Source organism: Tetrao urogallus (assembly GCF_951394365.1).
Source record: "Tetrao urogallus genome assembly, chromosome: 4".
NCBI lineage: Eukaryota > Metazoa > Chordata > Aves > Galliformes > Phasianidae > Tetrao > Tetrao urogallus.
Window position 1 is genome coordinate 56602982 of NC_136817.1, and position 23986 is coordinate 56626967.

At 39.8% G+C, this 23986-nt stretch overlaps 1 protein-coding gene across 1 annotated transcript in view; it reads left to right on the forward strand.

The window, feature by feature from the left end:
* Window positions 1–338: 338 nt before the first annotated feature.
* Window positions 339–23986, forward strand: part of PROM1 (prominin 1) — a gene marked incomplete at both ends in the record, with an annotated part of 48109 nt that continues 24461 nt past the window's right edge. Inside the window, 4 exons of the mRNA XM_079534394.1 lie at window positions 339–558; window positions 14698–14756; window positions 17727–17753; window positions 19234–19445. Of these exons, the coding sequence (XP_079390520.1) occupies window positions 339–558; window positions 14698–14756; window positions 17727–17753; window positions 19234–19445 (518 nt within the window). The remainder of the gene's footprint in view (window positions 559–14697; window positions 14757–17726; window positions 17754–19233; window positions 19446–23986) is intronic.

Consider the following 23986-nt stretch of genomic DNA (forward strand, 5'->3'; position numbering starts at 1 on the left):
TTTCCTCTGTCCTTCCAAGCTTGCTTTTACAAGTGATGGTAAGTTCAGTGTCTGCAGAAAATTGCAGGTATCTCGCAATTTCTGCTTGCATGCCAATACCTTAACGAGCTCAGAGTTTTTTCTTTCTTTCTTTCTTTTACTAGAGATGGTGCGCTGAGTCACTTCCATGAGCGGCTCCTGTACCACTCCAGAACAAGAAGACGGACGTTAAGGAATAAAGGTCTGAGGGCACCAGTGCTTTGCTGTTGAGAAATCTAGCTCCTAAGTGAACGTATTGAAGATTTCTGGAGTTGGTGGGACAACTACCTCTACCTCAAATTTTATGAATACTGCTAGCCATGGCTGTGGAACTCTGTCTGCTGCTGCTGTTGTTTTGTGGAGGTACTATTTCAGAGGTTCAGCCTATATACAAGCCGCCTCCTGGGACTTTGGATTTTGGATTTGTACCCGCCAAGACATATGATACAGGTGCATACCATGAACCTGGGCCAATAGGAATTTTGTTTAAAGTAGTCCATGCCTTCCTGTATCTAGTGCAGCCCAATCCTTTTCCTCAAGGTAAGCAAACAAAATTGTTTTTGTTTTTCACTTTAAGATTTGTTACTGATTCGTTCACATTATTGTAGATACCAAGACAGTAATTTGGAAGTAAATGCTAGTGGGGGCTTTATTAGTAGCATGCAGTGTGGCCTGGGAATGTGCACAGTATCATGTCAGATAACATTGTTCTGTTCTGCATAGTTGGGTGTTATTAATGAAAAATGAAATGTTAATGAAATTTCACAGCACTTCTTAGATATCTCAAAGCTGTCATTGATACACTCGAGGCTGTTTTTTCTTATGTGCACTCAGAAATGTGGGGTTAGGAGTAAAGCATAATTTGCAGGAGTAAAGCATGATTTGCTTTGTATTTAATATTAAATCCATGAAAGACAGCTCATTAAGATTTGCATATTGTGATAAACGTTCTTCTTAAAATACAGCTTTATGGGGTGTACTCTCAGAAGGATCATAGAAACGTAGCAACTAGAAATAAACTCCTTTTGTTTCCGTATCTTCATCCAGTCAACTCTCATAAATCCATTTCCATTATGCAAGCGTGCAACTTTGTGTTCCTTTGTGATCCAGAGTTAAGAATGAAACTGCATCTCTTTCTTTTCCATTCCTTTTCTACTGAGTTCTTCTAAAGGAGAAGCGGAGACATGAGAAAAGTGTGTGCTTAATGAGACTACATTGCTTGAAATGTGCTTTTGGAATCTGTGTGTTTGTGGGGTTTGTAGTTGTATCAGTGGAACTTTTCAGTGTGCTTTTTGTTTCATTTAGCTGTCCGAAGAAAATGCTAATGTTTGTATAATCTTAATATTTTAAATAATGCCAAGGTGAAGTTTTAATGACCTAAGAACAGCTTTGGTTTGCTACTGATTAATTTTGGCATTTTAGCTGTGGCTATGTATAAAAGAAGATTATATTATTTTGTAGTATATATTTCAATTATGTTAAATCCTTTACTAATGTAACATCTTAAATTCTTTGGTTACATGCCTGTAAAATACATACCAATGATTATTTGCTTGTATTTTTTGCCATTTCTTCAATAGCTGTAGAAGAATGAAGTCAAATGAATTAATTGTGTTCAGACAAGTGCCTGGAGATCTTGAGGTTAACCTGGGGAGCAAAGGTCTGACCTATTCCCTGCATTATCTGTCTTCCCAGCAGGCTTTACTCCAGGTGTACTGAGGGCCATTGCATGAAGCTGGCAGGAATGTCACCTTTTGAAGGAACGCTTTCCAGATGCCTCTGCTTTTGTGGCCTCTTTCCTGCCATGAAATGTGCAGATGAACTATTTTACTCTCATGAGATGTGATATGCTGAGTTGTCTGCATTCAGCTCTCAGAAAAAGGCCTTTGTTCTGTCCAGAGGCTCGCTTGAATATTTTACTCTTTTGATTATGGAAACTTGAGTTCAGTGAGATGTTTACTGTGCCTTTGTAGTAACAGGAATATGGTCTATAGCCTTGTATGTTTTGGTCACATAATATTAAATTTCACGTACAAATGATTATTGAGTATAGTGTTTGCTGTCAAGTCACATGGAGTTGTTTGTGTTAAGTTCTAACCTTAAGTGTGTGGATTGTTGTGAAATACAGCATTAAAGAGAAAGGAACCATCTAATAGTAAATCACTTTTGCTTACCTCGTAAGTTTTGCACGTGTCACTCATCTCATTCCCTCACAACAGATGTTTCCAGCCAAACCAGATGTTCTCAGAAGTTTGGCTTTCGGTGCTTTCTTTAGGTGAAGTGCTTTTCCTATGCCCCCACGTACCTCACTGCAAAACACAGATTTGACGGATCATGTCAGTTTGAGTCATACCATTTAATTGGTTAATCCTCTTAATCTCTTTTGCCATATGCTGTTCTATTTTCACATTCAGTGTATTAATAGTGTAGTTAAATATTTGAAATGCTGTTTTTTGTTTTTTGTTTTTTTTTAAACTGCCAACTTGAAATAGGATTAATTCTGATTCAGATATGAAAATAAACATTAATCACAAGTATGCACAGAAAGCTGTTTCAGTGTGTCTGACTCAAAACATCATCACTGCTGTTGGTCTGGAGCTCCAGAAGAGTTTGTTCCAGGCTGATGCCCTAGAGTAGTGCACATAACCACAACATAGGTTAGAAATGTGGCTCACAGGCAGAGCTCTGTATCAACTTATAACTTTGATCTTAGAAACCTTATTTTTTTTTTTTTTCCCCCCTAGTACTTGGAAGTACTTAATGTTTGCTTTTCCAATCTACAGTTATGCTTAGCTGGGAGGAAAAAGAAGGAAAAAAAAAAAAAATGAAAAGTGACAGGATTGCCTAACTGCATGTAGATAGATATTCCTGCCTTTGCAAGTCATTTGTGTGCTTCCAGTAGTGCTCTGATGTTGCAGTTCTGTACACCTTGAGTCCCGATAAAGCCTTTAGGAAGGAAGCTAGCATGAGCTTCCTAGCTTGTGATAAAGCAAAAGATGAAGTCCTTGGGAAAGGTTGTTCTTAAATTTTTCAATTGCATGCAAATTTATTTAAATGTTCTTATTAGTTACTTTAAAACTGAAAGTGATTATTTAAAAAGAAAATCAGCCATGAGGTATTCTATAAGTTTGTTTTTGGTTTTGTTTTTACTTCCTTTTTAGTTAAAGCTGAGAAACTGTTTGCATAGCTTCATACTAAGTATGTTGCTCATGCCATAAGGTTTGTGGGCACGCAGCTGAATCTAAGTTCAGATTTAATAGGTAAGTTATTAATGGGATTAAATGCAGTTGTTGAGTAAAGCACACTGACAGAACCTGAGCAAGGAACTGCTTCCCTTTAGGTTTGCTTAAATTGCTGAGTCTTTAATGAGAGTGCTGTACTGATTGGATATCTGATTGCAGTGCTTCAGCGAGTGTGAACAGATCCTGCTTCCAGCGTCATCTGTCAAATACTTTTGACTTTACTAGATAATGTACTTCTGCAATGGGAGTGATTCGCTCTGGACCCCTGTGAGGAGTTAATGACATACTGGGGTGGAAGAATCTGCTTGGTCACTGGCTTGCTGCATGATGCTCAGTTGGTCTCTTCAGTCATGCAGTGCCTTGATTTGTCTGTTTCTAACATGAACAGGATAGTGCTGCTGCTGCTGTTGAGACTGTAGGTTTGTTATTCCTTGCTGTTAACATCTTATTAGTTTACAATGAACAGATGATAACAAAAGTTATAGGTTGCTTCCAGCACTCAATTAAGTGCTAAGTGACATCTACCAAAACAAGTTGCAGGTTTTTGTTTTGCTTAGAATTTGTTGCAAACTGAAGCTTGGCATGTTAATAAAGTTAAGTCAGTTTGCATGTGTGACATGGTGTTCATCACCTGTTGTGCTGGGGACCTGCAGATATGAGCTTAGTGTAGAAAGGGCATGGTCAGTGTGAGCCCTGGCTGTGTGGCCGTCTTAGCGTGGCTTTGTTCCCATGGAAACTACATGTTAGTTGCAGTAAGACGATTTTAATCTGAAATTCCACTTGCCAGCGGGATCTGCACAACAAATCTTCAGTTTCACAGCTTGTGTCTTGTAACTAATATGCAGGGAGTTCACGAAAGAACCAAGCTGAAGTTCCTTTTCTTTTTAGATAAAATAAGACAGAAATTTAAGGCACGTTCACCTTGTTGTGCTGTGCCTGAGCATATTGCTAGACAGTTATGCTGCATACTTTTAATTACAGCTGCTTTGTAAATGCTTCTACTTCTGGATTGCACCATTTCTGCTGAAGCAGAAATGAAACTTTAATGCAAATGTAAATGCAGGACCTTGCTAGGCAGAGTATGGTGTGGAGAGGTGAATGTACATTCCTTATTGGAAAGAACAGTAAGCAGTTTCGTAGACCTGAATTGCACCTCTCAGTTCTGTTTGCAGAGTCTCGTATTTTGAGCAGTTTCAGCATCTTTCAAAGCTGCTGCAAGTCATGGAGTTTAGCAAGTTTGTTTTGTGTCATCTGTTCCTGAAATTGTGTCACATGAGCGTATTCAGCAGTTGTAATGTTTTTTACGTTAACATTTAAAAAATCACATAATTTTTAGGTGAATATAAGCAGAGTATCCCTAGCTAGTACAGCTGCAATGGAAAAGTGTTCCTTCTTTTCTGGATACCATTGTGTATCCAGCAAAATACAGATATTGTGTGATATGTGTGTTTTTTTTTTTTTGTTTTTTTTGTTTTTTTTTTAATACATTAGGTGTGTTGGATGAGAAGGAACTGCGTGCACACTGCTTCTGACTTCGATTCAGGTGCTGCAGTTCAGCAACATAAGGAAGCACTCAGTTTTCCAAAGCAATTACGAACTTCTATAAAAGCTTATACTGAAATATCCTTTTCCAATTGTGTGAAGTCTCAGTATCAGTTCAGGAATGGAGATGCACTGATGTGATATACTGCCTTTTTGTGCTAGTTTTTAACACCTACTCCTTGTGGCATGTGGGTTGATTTCTTTCTTATTGCTTGCCTCCTGGAGTTGGTTTGGGAGCACAGATGCAATTGCTGGTGCAGGAACTGAGAGGAAGGGAGGGTTCTCTGAGAGTAAGACCTGCCTCTTAGTGAGGCAGCTGTTAGATTGGCCAAGCTGTGTTGTGAAATGACCATTTCATTGAGCTGTGGAGTCACTGCCTTCACTGCAACTGTATAGTGTGGTTTGGTTTTTTTCAGTACTGTGGCCTCAGCTGTGACATGAATTTCAGGTAATAGCTGGAGAGAGTTGAAATGAAAATGGCAGATTTCATTGATAGGTGTTATGTATAGTAAATAGTGCTGGTATGATGTGGGTAGAACTGGAATAAGAGGGGGAAATTACAGAGCTTCCTTGTGTGATCGTATGGGGTATATGCTGAAAGAAATTCCTTGTGTCTAAGATTAGAAATACTGTGAAATATTGAGCAGCAGGAAGATAACAGGATAAATTAGCATCTTCTTTTCTCTGCCCACTCACATGCACTTAAGGAAATAGTGTTTAAAAGATCATTGCTCGTTTCATGCTGGGAAGCTAAGAGGTGCTCTGCTTGATAGCATACATATGTAAACAAGGAACACAGAAATAGTTTCTGACAAAGACTTGAGGTCTGCTACTTGTAATAGGCACCAGAAGCATAATTTTTTTTATTTTTTTTTTTTTTCAAAAACTATTCCAAACTATAGACTATCCAGCAAATTGCTCGTCAAAATGATTTTTTGTGGATTGACAGAGCTTTTGGGTGAGGGAGGTTTATACAGATTATCTACTGGAAGCCACCATAGGAGGGGAAAAAAAAAGAAGGTTACACTTCTCTAATGTCATCCTGCCTGTTTCATTAGGATTATGTAAACAAGGAGTCCCTTATGGAGACAGGCATTATGCAAAATATATACATATAGTTGTAACCAGTGTGGCATATATGATAATCTGAAAATCTACCGCTGTACACGTATCTGGAATCTTCTCTCTGCAGTATCCTGAATGCTCATTGTGATCTGGTTTAACATTGCCTGCTGGCTGTGCCTAGGAGAAAAACACACTTCAGCAGCAATTGAAAAATGACAATCCAGCATTGCAACCTCGATAACATTAAGGCAAAAAGCCAGCTTCCAGATGAGACAGCTATGTTCTGTCTGTTGGGAACAGTGGCTGGTGTGTGGTTTGGATGTTTTCTGTGAGAGCTGACTTGGGAAAGCTGTTGCAGTCTGGGGAAATATCAGAGCAGGGATTGAAACTATCCTGACCATGCAACATTTATGGGAGACATGATGTACGACCAAAGAGCTGATCAGCGGTGTTCCCTGCATCCATGCATTGGGCTGAGACCTGAGTGCATCAAACCCAGGGGTTCTGGTTGCAAGGACGGGATGAGTGAGAAGTACAGGACAGGATTATCTTAGTGGGTGGCCTTGATTAATGTTCTGGATTTAAAAAAAAATTGACTATTTTATTAAACCATCTCCTAAAAATGTAAGTATTTGGCTGATTATTGCTCCTTTGTGTAGTGTGTGAGTAACATAAGTTATTTTGGATGTGGCATAGTGTCCATGTACCAGCAATTACACCGAAATGCTGAATTAAACTCCCGAAATTCTGTGTGCATTCATTTTACGTGGTGTCTCTAAAGGATTGGCTATTCCACATAGTATTTCATGAGAAAGAGAAAAGTAGGTTTAAGCATCAGTTTGTCTGTGTTTTGCCTTTCAAATACCAGTGCACAATCACAGTCTTGGAACATACTAATGAATATAGTGGTAGTTTGTATCCCTCTCTCTGGTAGCAAAATTGTAATCAGGACATCTGAAACATTGAGTGTCTTGTATGGTGAGAAGTGTGTTGGAATAGATTTTGGGTCAGTTGCTTTCTCTGGTTGTGTATCACAAGTGGATTTTTAGGCTGCCAACAGAACTCCCTGTTCTTCTTGGCTTGGTGGGACCGATTCTGGTTTCTCTTCTTCCCCTCCATTTTATTTTTACGTGCTTATCTCTCTATGTATTATTGGACCTCATTTTCTCTTGTAACTTCTAGTTCATGAAATGTTTGTGGAGAGAGAGAGAGAGTGAAAGTCTTTTAAAGGCAAATAATAGAATCACAGAACTGTTAAATTGGAAAACACCACTAAGATCATCTAGTCAAACTGTCAACCCCTTGCCACCATACCACTGATCTACATCGCTCAGTGCTGCGTCTCCACATTTCTTGAACACGTCCAGGGATGATGACTCCACCACCTCCCTGGGCAGCCTGTGCCAATGCATCACCACTCTAAAATAATAATTTTTTCCTAATATCCATCCTAAAACTCACTTGGTGCTGTGTTAGGCCATTACTTCTCATTCTATCACTGCTTTCCTGGGAAAAGAGAACAAAATGAAGTGAGTTAGAAGGGAAGTCAGCTGCCACAGATAGCGTAGTTTGAATTTATCAGTATATACATCTCAGTGTAAGCTTACCAGACTGCACTGTGCAGATATATTTTCTGCTTGTCTGAAAAGAGTAAATTATTACCCATATTGCATTTTAACGTAGTCGAGAGCTTTATGTTCTCCAAAAATGCACCAATTATTTTGTTTTTGTGAAGTGTAAAAAAACTGTTATGGTGGTGAATATTTTTACTGATAGTAAGTACTGTTTGGGATGTGTAGCTCAGCTGAAAGCTGCCGTACAGAACAAACAGAAAGGTGAGGCATTCCTTCACCTTCCTTCAGTGTAGCAGCCTTTCCTTTGTCTTTGATTTTTGAGTGAAGGATGGTCTGGATAGGATTTTGATCCAATGTATGTGCCACAGTAAGAAAATGTGGAAGATTTTGACCTTTGCAAGAAGGTCAGAAATGAAAAAATATAGGGAAGGAATTCTGAGAAACCACAATAAAGCTGCCAGAAAGCCACTTCTTGAGGTAATTAAAAAGTGGTACCAGCAGGACTCCCATACCAATCATGTGCTTTCTTATTTTTAGTGATTCACTATAGCAATATAGAGATAGGATTTTCTGTGCTTTTCTCAGATTATGAGAGCTTCTGAGGACAGAAGTGAAGAGCAGGAAAAATGCTATTGTTCATACAATGGAAATATGTACAATTCTAATAAAGTCCAGTATGTTACACAACCTGTGAACAATTAATTCCCTGCAGTGTGCTCAAACAGACAAGCATGCACAGTGTACCAAGTTAAATCTTTGCTTGTAATCTGCTGTAAATCCTTACCAGATGGTGGCCTGGAGAGAACTTTAGGTAGCTACTACAAACAAAATAGATGCCCAAAAAGTAGCTGCTGTGGCACAAGCAATGCGTTGCGGAAGTTTCATTGTCTTCAGCATATGAGGTGATGGAGTTTCTGTGTGGATCCTTCTTCAAAGCTTTTTACTTGTCTTGGTGTCTTCTTCATGATATATGCAAATGTATTGTGAACTCCAAAGATTTTTCTGAAGACTTCTCTCTTCAACATTTCAACAAGAACAGAACTTTCTTTGGAGCAAAGAACAGCTAGAAAGTCTCTGCGGAGGTTATTTTCAAAGGAGAAATTTTTCATTGTGGCTGCACTATAACAGACAGTATAGTAGCTATAGTACATAGCACATAGGCTATTTTTTGTCTTTAAAGACAAGTCTTTGAAGTCTTTTACTCTGTACATTGAGTACAAGCAGAATGTGCCCAGAAATGAAAGTGTGTAACTACAGGAATATACTCAGTCTGTGGCAGCTGTAAGGTGTGAGGATATTTTATGGAAGACTGCATTTATATGTTTGGTCTTCCTGACTAATAACAACTGACTAATAAAACTTCTGTAGTTTCATCAGTGTTTTGGGGAGGTTAGGGAACTTTTTTTCTGTGCTTAAATGGAATTCATAGTCTGTTGCTAATGTAATCCACTGCTGTGTAGTTTCTTCTGTAAATCTATGTTATTTTCTGTCAAGGTTGTAAAGGGAATCTGATATTTCAGATCCTGGTTATTGCAGCATGCACATTCAGCAGCTCTTGCTGCACTACAGTTCTGCATCTTCAGCAATTGCAGCGCACCTGCTCCTACCTGTGCTGATTAAAATTCACTCAGCGTAGTCTACTCCTGTTCATGGCTACTCATGCATCCCTTTGCCTGTAGGATACTACTGCCTGAACCCTCTCACATCACCTTGCACCTCATCCACTATAAGTTAATGCTCTTTTCTAGGTGGTCTAGTAGCTTGTCTTTTCACCTGCAAATAAAGCAGTGTGTGCTTTCCAAGTCTAACAAGATGTAAAATGCATTCATTATGTATTTGCTTTTTGTCTTAGCTGGAGACAGAAACAGACTAGTCTAGGATAAGCTGGGAATATAGCATATGTATCTTGCTTTTGATCATGTAATTGAAGAATGCAGCCAGAGAATATGAATGGGAGATGATCATGTTGTTTGGAGGAAACACCATATTGAATGGAGAAGGTAACAAGGCAGGCTGACATTGCAGATATGATGAGAAGTAATTAGGCAATTTAGTTTGTATTTGCTGGTTTTAACCTCCATTCAACCATCTACCATAGAATATCAGGTCATAGGGCATCATTTTACATGTTAGCAAGCACGTGCAATGGCAAGGTTCCCTTTTTGTTTGTTTTTCTATGATTACGGTATTTTGCACTTTATTTCTTTAATGTGCAACATGATTGGGCAGGAAATTTCCTTTTGCTATCTCTAGGGTTAGCAGGTTGTCTTGTATGAGGGCTTTAGAACTGAGGGAATGTCAATGTTGCTCCCCTTAGTCTCCTCTGTTCTGGGCTGAACAGATCAAGGGACTTCACATGCTTCTGATGCATCCTGCCCTCTAGACCCTTCCTCATTTTCGTAGCCCTACATTGAGCACTCTGTAGGTCTTCCCTTCTTGTGGTACCCAAAACTGCACTTAGTGCTTGAGGTGAGGCTCCTGCAGTGCAGAGTAGACCTGGGATTAGGGATAGAGCAAGTGTGTGGATCCACAAGGTAGTTAAACAGCAGTAAAGGGAAGCACCCTAGGTTACATACTGGAGGAGACTTCTTCAAAGGAAGCTGAATCTGACTATAACTAAAGTCAAAGGCAAAAGGCTTTCTAACTTTGAGGAAGCAATGAAAGTTCCACTCAGGTCAAAGCAAGTATTCTAAAATGCCAATAAACTGAACTCGCTATAGAGCACCCAAAAGATTTTTTTTCTCTGCTAATAAATCTGAAACGTTTTATGGTTTTCTTGGACTTGCAAGAGTTAGTTTATAGTCTGAGTCATAATTAGAGAGGAAAAAAACCAATCTTGAAGCTATTTTAATTCTTCACACTAATTGTTGCTGTTTATTTATGACACTAAATGGGGTCAAACTGATCCATATTCAGAAAAACACTGAACTGAGCAGTGTATACATAGTCCATTGACGCTGTCTGTTATAGATGAAGGGGAAAGGGGGGAAATTCTGTGATACGAGATGGTGTGAAAGCGCTTATTGTCATGTATATTATCAATATAATTCTCTCCTGTTGTTCTGAAGATCCCCATTCAGTGCAAGTTGAATGCTTCAGTCACGGTACTTATTGGTTAGCGTGAAGTTTTTTTCAGAACAGTAACTTAGTATGTTACATTATGCATAAAAGGATAAATGAATTTCTGGCATAATTTGATTAGTGCTGGAATTGCACTATAACTGAACTGGCTCAACGGAATTGTTTAAGCGAACGTCAAGCATAGCATTCCCAAAGGTTTTATTCCAACTGTTTTCCTGTCACCTAGATTTGAAAAGCTTTCATGGAAGAAGCATTTATAACAAATTTATGTTGGGATTTACAGCCAGACTGTTTATTTTTAAATCTGCATGATTTTTTCTCTCCCTTTCTGTAGAGTAATTCCAAGAGGAAAGCCTAGTTATAACCTTATTTTCTTGTCTGAACAGTACGGTGTTATTGGCTGGATGTGCATGACGCTCAAATTATGCAGAAGATGGTAATTGTTTCATTGAGTGGAGCTTCTCAAAGGTGCTTAATATTTCATCACAAATTGCACTGGTAAATGAACAGTTCATCTGGCTAGTTAGATTTGCCAGGGCAGATGGCATGTTGCATGAGTGATGAGAGCAGGAAGGGGACAGTGCAGAGCAGTAATGTAATGAGCTATGTAAACGAGCCTCACAAGGTAAATCTCTTTAACCCCAGTGAGGAAATGTGTTCTGTGCTAAAGCCTTGGATTACAGGTCCTGTGAAACAATGTGTGCAGCTGGTCAAGCCAAGATTTCAAAAGTAATCTACTTAATTTGAAAATAGAGGGCACCACTCCTTTCCACACCTGCCTAGCACTTCTGTGTTCAAGGTGGGAACCAGACTCGAAAATTATCTGATTGGTTCTGAGGTACTCTACACATCATGCAGAATAGTATCAGGTGGAGTTGTCAGTTCAATTTAAAATAAAAATGCATTTCAGCGCTAGATTTGAGATGTCCTAGCTGGGAAAGAATGGCTCTTCATAAAAGCAAATCTAAATCACAGGGGTTAGGAATTAAATGTAGACTGAGGCGTTTCTTTACTGTGCAGTAATGAGCAGTGTGTGTGAAAACACAGTATACATGGGAGCACTGGATGCTCTCCTGTTTAACCTCTGAGTGCTGTTGTATTAAACATGATTACTAGTAATGTGCATAAAACTTGAGTTCCTGCAAAACCACTGAGGCATGTTTGTGCCTACTGATGTGTGGGCGAGTAACTGAAGGTAATTTTACATTTGGATTTGGCCAATATTAATTCTTATGGGAATATACGTAGCTTCCACGTATCATTTGAAAGTCACAGAATCATTAAGGCTGGAAAAGACCACTAAGATCACCTAGTGCAACCACAACCCCAGTGTCCCTCAGTGCCACACCTACACGTTTCTTGAACACCTCCAGGGACAGTGACTCCATCACCTCCCTGGGCAGCCTGTGCCAATGCCTCATCACTCTTTCTGTGAAGAGTTTTTTCCCAATACCTAACCTGAACCTCCCCTGGTACAATTTAAGGCCATTACCTCTCATCCTATCATTGTTACCTGGGAGAAAAGGCCAACTCCCACCTCACCACAACCTCCTTCCAGGTTGTTGTAGAGGGCAATAAGTTCTCCCCTGAGACTCCTTTTCTCCAAATGAATTAACTTATAAAATATCTAACACTTGATATTGAAGGTTATTGAAATAGTAAATTCATTGCAAAGAATGATCAATCACTGTGCATTGCCTGTTGAGAAGAACATGCTGAAGCTTCTAAAAAAATCTTTACCAAGTAATATAAGTAGTAAATCCTTATTCAGCAGGGAAAGCTCCCATTCTGAAAATTAAGGAAAAAAGCAGGCTGTGTAATAGCAGTCATTGTACTGTGTATGGCATAAAACCCATATTTCACTTACTATTTAGTATCTAATTTATACAATTAATATGGGAACTTTTTTGTACTGATTTTCAGGTGTTTCTTGTTTACTATAAACTTAAAGGAGCTTTAGATTCTGATGAAACTAAACACCAAATATCTTGTTTTCTGTACCAGTTTGTTATAGTGGATTCAGGTACTGCTTTTGACCTGCAAGATATAAATTATGGAAAGGATGTAAATAACAACTGTGAATCAGAAAAGTTCTGAGCAATTTAGGTGTATCACAGGTAGTCAGGGGAGTTTGGGGTTTTTTTATTTTATTTTTTAATATTAGGTATTCTGCTTAGAGATAATGAAGTTCAGGACTGCGCCCTGAGAACCATGATGTAGCTACCCATGGTCTGAGCCAGGGGTTTGACTGGAAGATTTCCAGGGGTCATAGAATGGCTTAGGCTGAAAGGGACCTTAACACCCATCTTCAGTGTCTATTCTGCAGCGTATTGTTACACAATGCTAAATGGGTAAATAAATACGTAAATGAAAAGATTACTGTAGCCCTTCTGCTTGTGAGATCAAGAGAAAATTCATTGCTTTGGATGCTTCATGCACCAAATCTTTCTTAAAATTACCTCTTTGGGAGGGATATAGATTTAAACAAGAGGAAAGACGTTCTGCATTTGCTGCTGAAGAAAATATTGTCTGACACAGCTAGTGTGCATTACATTTTGGGCTTTGTGCAGTGCTGCCCCACTTGGCTGTGCACTTCCTTGCTACTGAAACTCCCTGAGGAATTTTCAGGGGGTCGTTGGGGATGCTGTGAGTGTCTTGGCACAGATTGGTTGACCCCTGCCAAGCAATGCTTGAACATGTTTATTAGGATTGTAGCTCCTTTCTTTCACCTAGGTGCTTATTTTACTGATATTTTTGTTTTACCTCTGTTACTGTGGGATTCAGCCTTATCTTCTAGCTTCTGTGTAGTCATGCAAAAAGGGAGTTGTATGAATTCCTTTATCATCAACTGCTAGCACGCTTCCTGCATTTTAAAATACACTTCCCGTCTGTGAATGATTTACTGCTTGACACTCCTCTGATATATTAACATTAACAGATTTTTTACTTTAATTTTTTAATTTGCAGTCTTGGTGGCTACATTTTCCTTGCAGGGAAAACCTTCCTTGACGCATTGAAAACAGCAGTTGTTGCTCTGCAGTTGTGTTTGATTTTTGTGAGGGACTTCTCAGGATCTCTTGAACTTGCAGATCAGTTGGGTGCTGGTGACAAGGATGGGGGGAGCTGCCTGCTTGGGGATTTGTTTTCATAAACTTGTGCAGAATTAGAGAAGAGTGAGATCACGGCGCCCTTGAGCACACTGAGCCTCGTGCTGGATGAGCATGGGATCAGGGTGTTCCTTCCTAATGTGTTTCCTTTTCCTCAGAGACCAGAAGCTCAGTTCATCATTTTTCTTGGACATCTAAGCAGGGCTTCTTTTGTGCAGCCTGGCAGGGAGCAGAGCTAGAGCTTGCAGGTGCAGGGCATCACACTAGTGGCCAACAGCCTTAGGTTCCAGCATAGTTCCCATAGGGATAGTAACACCTTTGTGAGGGCAGGCTGCTAATGTCTGCAAAAGGAGATCCATTACTTCAGCTGCTGGGGTTTACTGCAGCAAATAAGAGTGGCAAAGTTGTATTTCTGATGTTGAGTGGTGGTGATGTTAAACTCCTACTTCATTTTTTGGGTGATATCTTGTAGAAGTGAGTGAAATGGAGTTGCACGTGCAGTACCATGTGGATTTGTTCTGGCTGTGTTGCATACCCTTGTGTAAGGTCTGTTGGTCCCAAAACCAGGAAAGAATAGAAACTGGAATAAAGTGGGCAAGATAAGGGTCTTCTTCCTTCTGCTCTCCAATCAAGAAGTCATTAACATGCTTGTTTTGCACATTATCTATGTAATTTTGGGTATGTATTTATATGTATCTATGTGTGTGCTTATCTTAGAAATTAAGCAAAGCTGACACCCAGAACTTTGTCCAAGTAATTGATAAGTTTGTGCTTAACTTTTAATAATGTTGCTAAGCTACAGAAAGGTGACCTTAGAAAAATCTTCACTGCATTTCAGTGGGGTTTAATCGATGTATATATCTTCCTGCAATCTCACAAAATACACAGTCAATTAAAAATGTTGGTACTAGACAGGTTTATGTAAAGTCTTATGTGCTTGCTGATCCTGCAGATGTCTATTCTTAATTGCATATTGCCTGCCTAGGAGTAGAATTCATACCATCCTCTTTCCTCCATTTTTATAATGTATTTTGTTTAAAACTCTGGAATGTTCTTTCTTATTTTCAGATCTCATCAGAAAACTAGCACAGCAGAAGTTTGGAAATACACAGGGTGATTATCAAAAGGTAAATTGTGTGTATCTGCATAAAATAATGAAAACAGTGACTCTGAAATTCAGTTTTATTTCTAAAATAGTGAGTAGTATTTTAAAGCTAAAACAAAAAGATATGGGAATGAAATTTGAGGGCAACAAGACTGATGGTTTCTTATAAAATTTGAGACTGAAATGTGTCAAAAATGTCACATAGAAATTTCATATGCCAGTGTAAAAAACACATAGTTAAGCCTCCATTATAAATTCCATCTGTAATGTGATTGCAGTCCTTATTATGCAGAAGTTGAAGTCCCTTTGTATTGAAAAGACTGCTTTTATTTAAAAATGCTTTATAGCAAGTGCGATTACTGCTCAGTTGTTATGTTAGTTTCAGCTGTTTTCCTCAAAGAGTTCATTTTATATACTGCTTCTGGTGCATTGGTCAAACTAAGTTTCCATAGTCTACTGATAAAGAGTTTTTAGAGTGTGCTAATCACATTAAGTATACTCTCCATTTTCTCTCTAGGTTTGTGATTTTTCTGTGGCAGTTGAAATTCTTAGGATGTCTGTTAGCAAGAGAAAGTAGAATGGAGCTTGGGTCTGATTTCAGGCTGTTCTTGAGGACGGTGCCCCATCTTTGAAGCAGTGTCGCTGCTTGGGCCTTCTTCCTTGTGCAGTAGGAGTCATTACCAGGTCCACGCAATGAACAAGTGGTTCCATGTGAGCTTACTATGGTGTTCTAACAGGTAGATGAGCATGGAGCTTGGCATACAGGCATTAATCTATTGTCTTGATTGAGGATGAGCTGAATGACCTTGGGATTTGCAGTGGGAAAACCTTGTATTTCTACGCCTTTCTGACGGCAAGCTTATCACTCCATGTGTTTGATACAGTCTGCATTACACTCGAGTGCTTGGATATCGTCCTCCTGCTGCATCAAGCAGCACTTGCCAATCCTATGGGCTCATCTAGTGTGGCTTTGCCTTAGCAGTGCAACACCTGTCTATGGTGCGGGCACTCCTAGAGAGCAGTGTGAAGTGGGCTTTGTTGGCTGGGCCCTTGGATAAAGCGTTAGAACGTAGGTGGTAGGATGAGCTTCGGTATAGTGATTACTAAGTCAAGAGAAATTTGAAACTAATAGCTGTAATCTGTAGTTAAAGCCTTTGGTAAAATACTGTGTGATTATAGGATGGCAGATACAATATCAGGTGTGCTTAAGATGTAGGCCATCTCTAGGACCTAATTCCGACCAGAATATAACCCAAACCTTGAAACAATTGTGAGAATAAATCAGGGCAAGTGGAGAGACTAGCAGAAGCCAGAAATATCAGAGAGATGTAGCCATGAAGAGGTAAGTGGGGCTGTGAATGTGCCTCTGGAGGAGCTCCCAGCAGGAGCAGGGAAATGGGAATGTCCCTGAAGGGTGCAAGTAGAAGACTGGAAACGTTGCCTTGGGTTTGGTTGCTCAGCCAGAAGGAATGAACTTGAACATGATGGGGCTCAGGGAGTGTTTGTTAGGATGGCCTGGGAAACACGTGGGTCTCCAGAGGACAGTGGATTACTCCTGATAAATACATATATCTGGAGAAGAAACACCAGAAGAAAGGCTCCTATTTGGGAACACGGTGATGTTATCACAGAAGCAGGGGAAGAAGTGGGCCATGTGTGAACCCACATTAAAGGAAGGCTCACTAGTTCACCAGGGAATTGAAAGAAATAGGAAATCTGACTGCTGCTGATATTTATCTTGTTAAATTTCTGCTGCCATTCCTTCATCTCTCTCTCCTTTTTTTTTGAAGCTATTTGTAGAATGTGTTAGTGGCTCAAGAGGCCCTCCCCAGTTCTGCACTTTGTGTCCCTGTGATCCCAGCTGGACTCTTGCATAGATGCCTCATCATCCCCTGACAGGGATTCTGAGCTGCCAGGATAACCTGACAGCTGAGCACAGTTGCTGTGTGCTCACAGGGACTCAGCTCATCACTGCTGCTGCTGCGACAGCCTTAGTTCTGCTGGGAGATGGCTTGCTAAAACCATTCAGAATCATACATGGTACCATATTTATAAGGGAGGTTAGTGGTACCAAATAGGACTGTGACTCTTCAAAGCATATTGTACAGTAAAGTTCCACAAAAATGTGTGTAATGCTGAAGAAGAAACTTGACTACAACTTGGAAACATTCCTGATTCACACACAGCAGACTTCAGGTTGAGGGTCTGCTGTTTTACCTTTGTAGCTTTTCTTTTCTGCTGACAAGAAAAGGAAAAGCATTATCAGGTGTGAATTTGTCATATGGAGATTAATAGGGTAATACAGTAAGTCTGTTTTCACTGTGAAAACAAGGGGAAAATTAAGTTCTTCAGAAATCCTGCCACTGTGTATTTCACTTCTAGTGTTTTCTTGAAATACAGATGAAAAATGAATTAAGAATCTGTTAAATACACTTCCCCATTCCTTCTTGAATGCCTTCTTTTTTACTTTTGCATAATTTATAATCTCTCCATAATTAGTTGAAAGTGCATTTTCTGTGTAATCTGTTACATTCCCAAAACTGCTACTGAAAATGCTGCACTTATGCCAAAATAAAATTAGCATTGAAAAGAAAATGTTAGGAATATCACAGGTCAGTTACAACTGGTGGAATTTTTGAAGGAGTCACTAAACCACGATGAGACGCAATCTCTGGCCTTGAGATTGTTGGGAATTAAAAGAAACATATGTTTGCTACACTGATTTGCACTGCTCTAAAATGGAAATGTGTGTTGGACAGGTCTTAGATTCCCTTTACTTACAAAGGAAACCAGACATTACCTGCTGTGTATTTTATTGTATGTAATTCTCTGTAATTACATAGTTGTGCTTCTATGCATTATTTTACTTCAGTGGCTTTTTGTTATTGTTTCTGTGTTAATTGTTTTGATTGTGGTTAATTATTCATTACTCGATTTGTTTTTGTGCATGCTGCCTGTTACACACACTCTCCATTTGTTTTGACTTCCACAGCCCGAAAATGTTGTCCTGACACTCCAGGTAAAGTCTTATCTGGTAGATGTACGGCTTTGACAAGAAACTAACCATGTCAATATGCACTACTCCTATTAAAACAACTATTTCTTACGTTTTATTTTTAATTAGTTTTTTTTCCATCTAACCTATTTTAAAATGTACATCGTAGAATAATTTCTAATGTGTTCAACTAACTAAAAAAGAAAACAGGAATGTTTTTGTGGGTTCCTGTGTAGTCTTTCAGAAAAATACCCATATTCCTCTTCCTAGTATCTAAATTGTGTTCTTCAGAAGGAAGAACAGGTTTAAACCAGCTGTTAATACTAATGACGATTAAAGGAGAAAAAAAACAACACAAAAACTAGATTTCATCCTAGAATTGGTAATTAGGTCAGAAATTTGCAACTCTGCTAATGGTGATGGTTGCTGTATTTGGATCAGTTGGTAATTAGGGATTGCGAGGAAGGGCGTCAGTGAAGCTGGAACTAGAGCATGATAGATAGCTTGTGTGAAATTGTAACTTATTTTGCAGGACAATATGCAGCCCCAGTTTCATCTGGGGCTGCCAAGCTGACCTTGTGCTGGCAGATCTATAAAACAGAGGAGGATTCAAAGTATGAGTGAGATAATTGTAGAGAATCTGGGAAGAGAGATTTATTAGGCAGGAGGGACAGCTGGGGCAGGCCACCCCATGCTGCCCAGCTGGGCAGACACATGGCTGGCCTGGTTTGGGCCATGCTGCCCTGTGTTTGCAGCAGCTGTCCCTGGGAGGCTTGCAGTGCCTCGCAGGCACTGTGCCCCAAGCCAGTAGGGTATTGCATTGCAGGCTTTCCTTTCCTTCCTTTCTTCCTTCCTTCCTTCCTAAGCATGCTGTTAGCTGCTGATGTTTTGCTGTTTGGCACCACAATAACTGTATTTACCTGAGGGAGCCTAAAATCCACGCTATTACATTTTTCAGTCCCTAAGCAGTTTTTTTATCTGGAGTTTGCAGAAAACTTTGCTATTGCAATCCATCATCCTGGAAGGACATCCCTTGGCTGATCCCATGGATCTTTCCATACCTGATTAACAAGGAGAACAACATACCCTCCCAACCCAGTGCAGCATTGATCCAGGCAGCGTTGCTGACATTTATGGAGGTCTTTTGGAAACAGATGTGGGCAACATTAGATTTGTGGTCCAAAAATTTTAACATGTTCATTTTTAATCTACTTCATTTGCATCACTTTGCATTCATTTCACGTGCACATATTACTCACATAGAATGCATTCCTGTAGCTTACTTCCTAGTGCTCTCATTAAATAACTGTTAGCTGTTGGTGTCTGCAATTTTACATATATTTTTGTTACAAAAGTTGTTGATTATTGACAAAAACACCGGGCCCATAGCCTCAGAGACGTAGTAGATGGTTTAGTCTTTAGTTTAATTGTTATTAATTTGCTCTGTATGATTGCAGTGACTGTTTGATACCTGCTATTACCACTATTTTTGTCTGAATTGCAGGCCATCTACTATGAGATCGGTTTTATAGTCTCCGCAGCCTTGGGATTGCTATTTATTTTGTTACTGCCTCTTGTGGGACTTTGCTTCTGTATGTGTCGTTGCTGTGACAACTGTGGTGGGGAAATGCATCAAAGACAGAAGAAAAATGCTGACTGTCAGAGGAGCTGTTTTGCAACATTTCTTTTTGTTGCTTCTTTAATAATAAGGCAAGTGTAATAGAACAACACAAAGCTTGGTATAGCACTAATTTTGCAGTGCCGTGTGACATATGATGTTACTCTATTAGCCTGTAGGTGCAGAAATGATTTTATTATGCTAAATAATATTAGTACTTTAATATTAGTACTTATTAAAGAAAATGCGACTGCATTAAAGAAGTGCTGCTGCCTTTGTTATCCCCAGGTCATTATGTGTTCACTTGGGAGGAATGCAGATACAGAACACAAAAATTAAGCCTGAATGTGACAAATGAGGTTTCTGCCAGTCTCAAAGTGGCAATTGCAGAATGTTATGTTAAACTCTTGAATAAATGATACTGTCCTATGTTCAGTCCATCCCATAGAGAACCTGAGGTACAGTGTACTGTTTTGTTCTTGGAAGTGGTGAGAAAAGCCATTGTGTGGCCTCCTATGGTATTCGTCTAATAGATTTTCTTATAAGTTCAAAATGATGGGTTTTCTTCTGGGCGCTGATTGAATTGTTTAAGCCGTGCATGTACTCACTGTATATGCTTGAGTTTAGTCACATTTTGATGCTGTTGGCATGAGGAGTATTAGCATCCTCTTGCTCTGTGCTGGGCATGTAGTGAGTGATGAGGGTCTGCAGCCCAGGCTTTTATTTTCTCTGCAGATGCTTTCAAAATATATTGTTTGCTTTCAGGTTTTTTTTTGTTTTGTTTTTTGTTTGTTTGTCTTTTTTCTAGTTTTTCTTCAACTTCTTCATTTTTTCACATGCCTGTTTTTCTTATTTTCTTATATTCCACACTATGTGAGTGTTCAATCCAGTGGGACTTACCTTGTCACTTCACTGTAACCTTGATTTCTTTTCCCTTTTACTGCTGTCTGTCATGTTGAATTAAGGCATTCCTTACGCTTAACTGTAGCACTTGGGGATACCCTGTGTTAGATCATGCTCTCTTCTGCCAGATGTCACTGACAGACATGACACTTAAGTAACCTGAATTCCAGAAAGCCAGAAAGTACAGCAGGTGATACATTCCTGCCACAGTTACAGGACAAAACTTCTTAGCACAGTAGTGCTCAAAGAAAATATATTATGAAGTTACCCTTCAGCTTACTGGAGCTTCAGGGAGCTGACAGAGCTTGCCAGCACTTTCACATCATGTCTCAGGACACTGTGTTGGAGCTGTAGTGCCTGAGGGGATTTTGCCTGTCAGCAGAGAGTGCGTTAAGGGATCCTTCTCCTGTCAGTCTTTGACTGGTGTGTTTGCTGCCAGCTGTTGCTGTGGTTTTAAGCAAACCCCAGGTCGTGAATGGAAGATCAGTGAGCCATACTAATACACTTTTCCAGAGCAGGGGAGACTGCCTCTTTAACTCATCTTTTGTATCAGGCATCGGGAATGTCAGGTGCATACCCCAAGGGAAGGCTTGGCCTGAGCTTTCTCCACAGGCTGCCATGGGCAGAGATGATCCCGTAGGACTTGCAGCTAAATCTGTAATGCTGTAAGTGCTGCGCAAGGTGAAGAGGGGCTTTGTACAGCTTGTATTGCTGATCTCAGCCTGGCTGAGGCAGGTCTGGTTCTTGAATTTCCAGTATATGGCTACACAAAACAAAAGCCTGCTGCCCTTCCCAGATCTTCTTTAACAGGGGAAGAGAAGGTGCTATGCCTGGATCTATTTAAATCCATGGCAGCTTGCTTATTACTGTGCTGAAATACAAGGGAGAGTTATGCTGGTAGCCATCTCTCCTCCCCACCTACCTCACACAAAAAAGAGAGCCTGAGATGTACCTGTTTCTCCACCTCATATACTGTTCTCAGCCTAAGTCTCTTTGTGTGTGCATTTCTACTCTTCTCCCTAGTTATCTTGCAGTTTCAGCTCAGTTGGACGATTTACTTGTAGTTGTTTTTCCCAAATCCACACTTCTCACAGATTGGACCACAGCTTTGTACATTAGCTGTGTCAGTAACATGAAAGAGTTCCATCCTGAGCAAGTAAAATGCTTCTGGCTAATTGCAGACACAGCCAAAAGAGCAGACCCCACTGGGTGACATCAAGACAGATCCAAACTGTCTTTTCTTGGCTGGGAGAGGAAGCTCAAATGCATGATGGAAGAGTATAAGCAGGGAAAAGATGTTGAGCACAGAGCTTGCAGTAGGTAGTACACATAGATAGCAACTCCTGGGAAACTCTGGTAACATGTGGATGGCTCTTCTATGTGTCAGTGTATATGTGTCAGCATATTCACACCTGCCTGTGTATGCTGTTAGTTCAGATTTTAGGAGATATCAGCTAGCAGATTTTATCTTCTTGCCTTTCCACTGATGGTGCTCTGGATAACAGGATCAGGGTTTAAGTTTACTGAAAAGTTGTGTAAAGAAAGGAAAAAGATTACATTATTTTTCTTTTCTAAATAAAGCAAACAAAAAGCTGTTCTACAGAGATGTGCTCTCTGAAGGCAGAGTGTGCTTGTTACAGTGGGGTTTCCTCAAGAAGAAATATAAGGAAGCAAGTAGGAGTTGTGTTTATGTAGTCAGTTGTTTATTTTGAAGTACACAGGCTTACATTCCCTAGAAGATGCATTTTGTGCTTGAAATACTTTTCTTGGTAGAGCGAGTCTGAAGTACCTCATGGTTTTTGTAATTTCATTTTCCTGTATTGCCATCCAAAGATGGGACATTTTAATTTATTTTTAGTGAAAATGTATGTGCCAGTGCCAAACTTAATGCCAGTCATAGGAACTAGTTTGGCTGATAGGACAGACTAGCACGTGGTTGGTTTTCTGTCCTTCAGAGAGATGGTGGTGTTGAGTTCTTTTCTAAAGTTGTAGTCATATGTATGAATTTGTGGTTGTTATGTATGATGTACTAGGCAAAGCTAAGTCTGATGGAATGGAAACAGTATTGGTATCTTGACAAATCCATCTCTGAGGCTTTGTAGAAAGCATTTGGGCTGTGTGGAATTGCTAACACGCGTTGTTCAGAATCTGGGAGTCAACCTTAATCAAAAGATTTGGTGAGCAGGTTAGTACAGAGAGCCCCCACCCACTATTCGTCTGCTATTTGGTGGTGGGGAAGGTGCCATTTACCCAGTATGTAAATCAGTTCTGTTTCTATTCTGTGAGTTTAATTTTTTTAGCAACACAGCTAAAGAAAAGGCTTAGGACCCCCCTGTAACTGGAGTAGTGACTTCTGTATCTCGATGACACCCGAACAGGAGCTGAGCATGGAGGATCTGACTCCTGAGGAGCTTGTTTAACAGTTGTCAGATGTCCTTTTTCTTCCTCCTTTATGCTTTTCTCCTTGTAGCTGCTTACTGAATGTTGATGCAAAGTTCAGTTATATAACAAATAGATTTTTCTTTCCTCTCTCGTGCTGTGTATTTGTTTAGTTGCATTCAGAATGTAGCTGCAGTTGTTCCGGATGCATCAGCTGTATAAAGTATCTCCCCCTGTCCCATGTCCTCCCACCCCTTCCATTTAGGAGACTCAAGAGAAAAATGATCATGCTCAAATCTCACAAAGTACTGTTTTGTTAGCTTGAAATTGACCTTTCTAGCCTGTGAGCATAACTCTGAAAAGGCATAAAAACGCTGGCAGCCCAAAGAACAAAGATGGCATTATAAACTGAGTCCACAGAGGGACACACAAATGTTTGCTTTTCCTGATAGCTTCAGATAGTTTGCCTTCAGATTTGAGGAGGAAGAAAAATATTTGACTGCCTTAATAGAAAAATGTTTTCAAAACCATTAGCATTACTGTAGAAAGAAGACAAATTATATGTTGTATGTGTCCAAAGTGTAAATCATTTACAAAATGCAAACCATTGGATGTTGTTCAGGTTCTTGGCATTTTGTGCATCCTAAGTTCATTGTTCTTTGGTAGTAGCTGATGTTAATGCTGCAGAACGGCTTGGCCATGTTGGAAATATAGCTGCCCCTTGCTTGCTGTTGATTAATTAGTAAGGGTCACTTCTTTTGGGAAGGTAGCTGGTAGTCAGCATTAAAGGCAGGGCTGAAATTCTGGTACGGGAGGAAGCCATCTCTAACTTTGTCATGCTCTGAAACCGAACTTTTCCTACTGAGTGTTTGTCAGCAGCAAAAGGTCTTGTACTTGAGAGAAGGAGAGCAACCCTTCACCATGTTTGGGAAAGCTAAAATAGGAAAAGATGAAGATGAAGATTTGTTCGGAATCACTGGTAAAGAGAGGAGATGAGCCTCATCGGAGTGTTTGCTCCTGTCTTGCTGAGATGCGTGTACCACATTATTCAAGGCGCTCACCATCCACCATCTGATTTCTCATTTGAGTGCCTATATTATGCTTACTTTGAGCTTAAATTCTCTGGAGCAAGAATTTTATTTGCCCAGTAGGGAGGTAGTATAAATTTCCTTAAAGTCCTATTTTAAAATATTAGATCTTCTTAATGCCATCACATGAAGTTTGTCAGTTTGGGAGGAGTCCAATGCCTTTTGTGATGGTTACTCCCTTCTGTCCTTTGGATTGGATGTCCATAACGTTTGTTTTCAGGATACTGCCTAATTATAGTGCTGAGCTGTTTCACTGCAGCACAACTGAG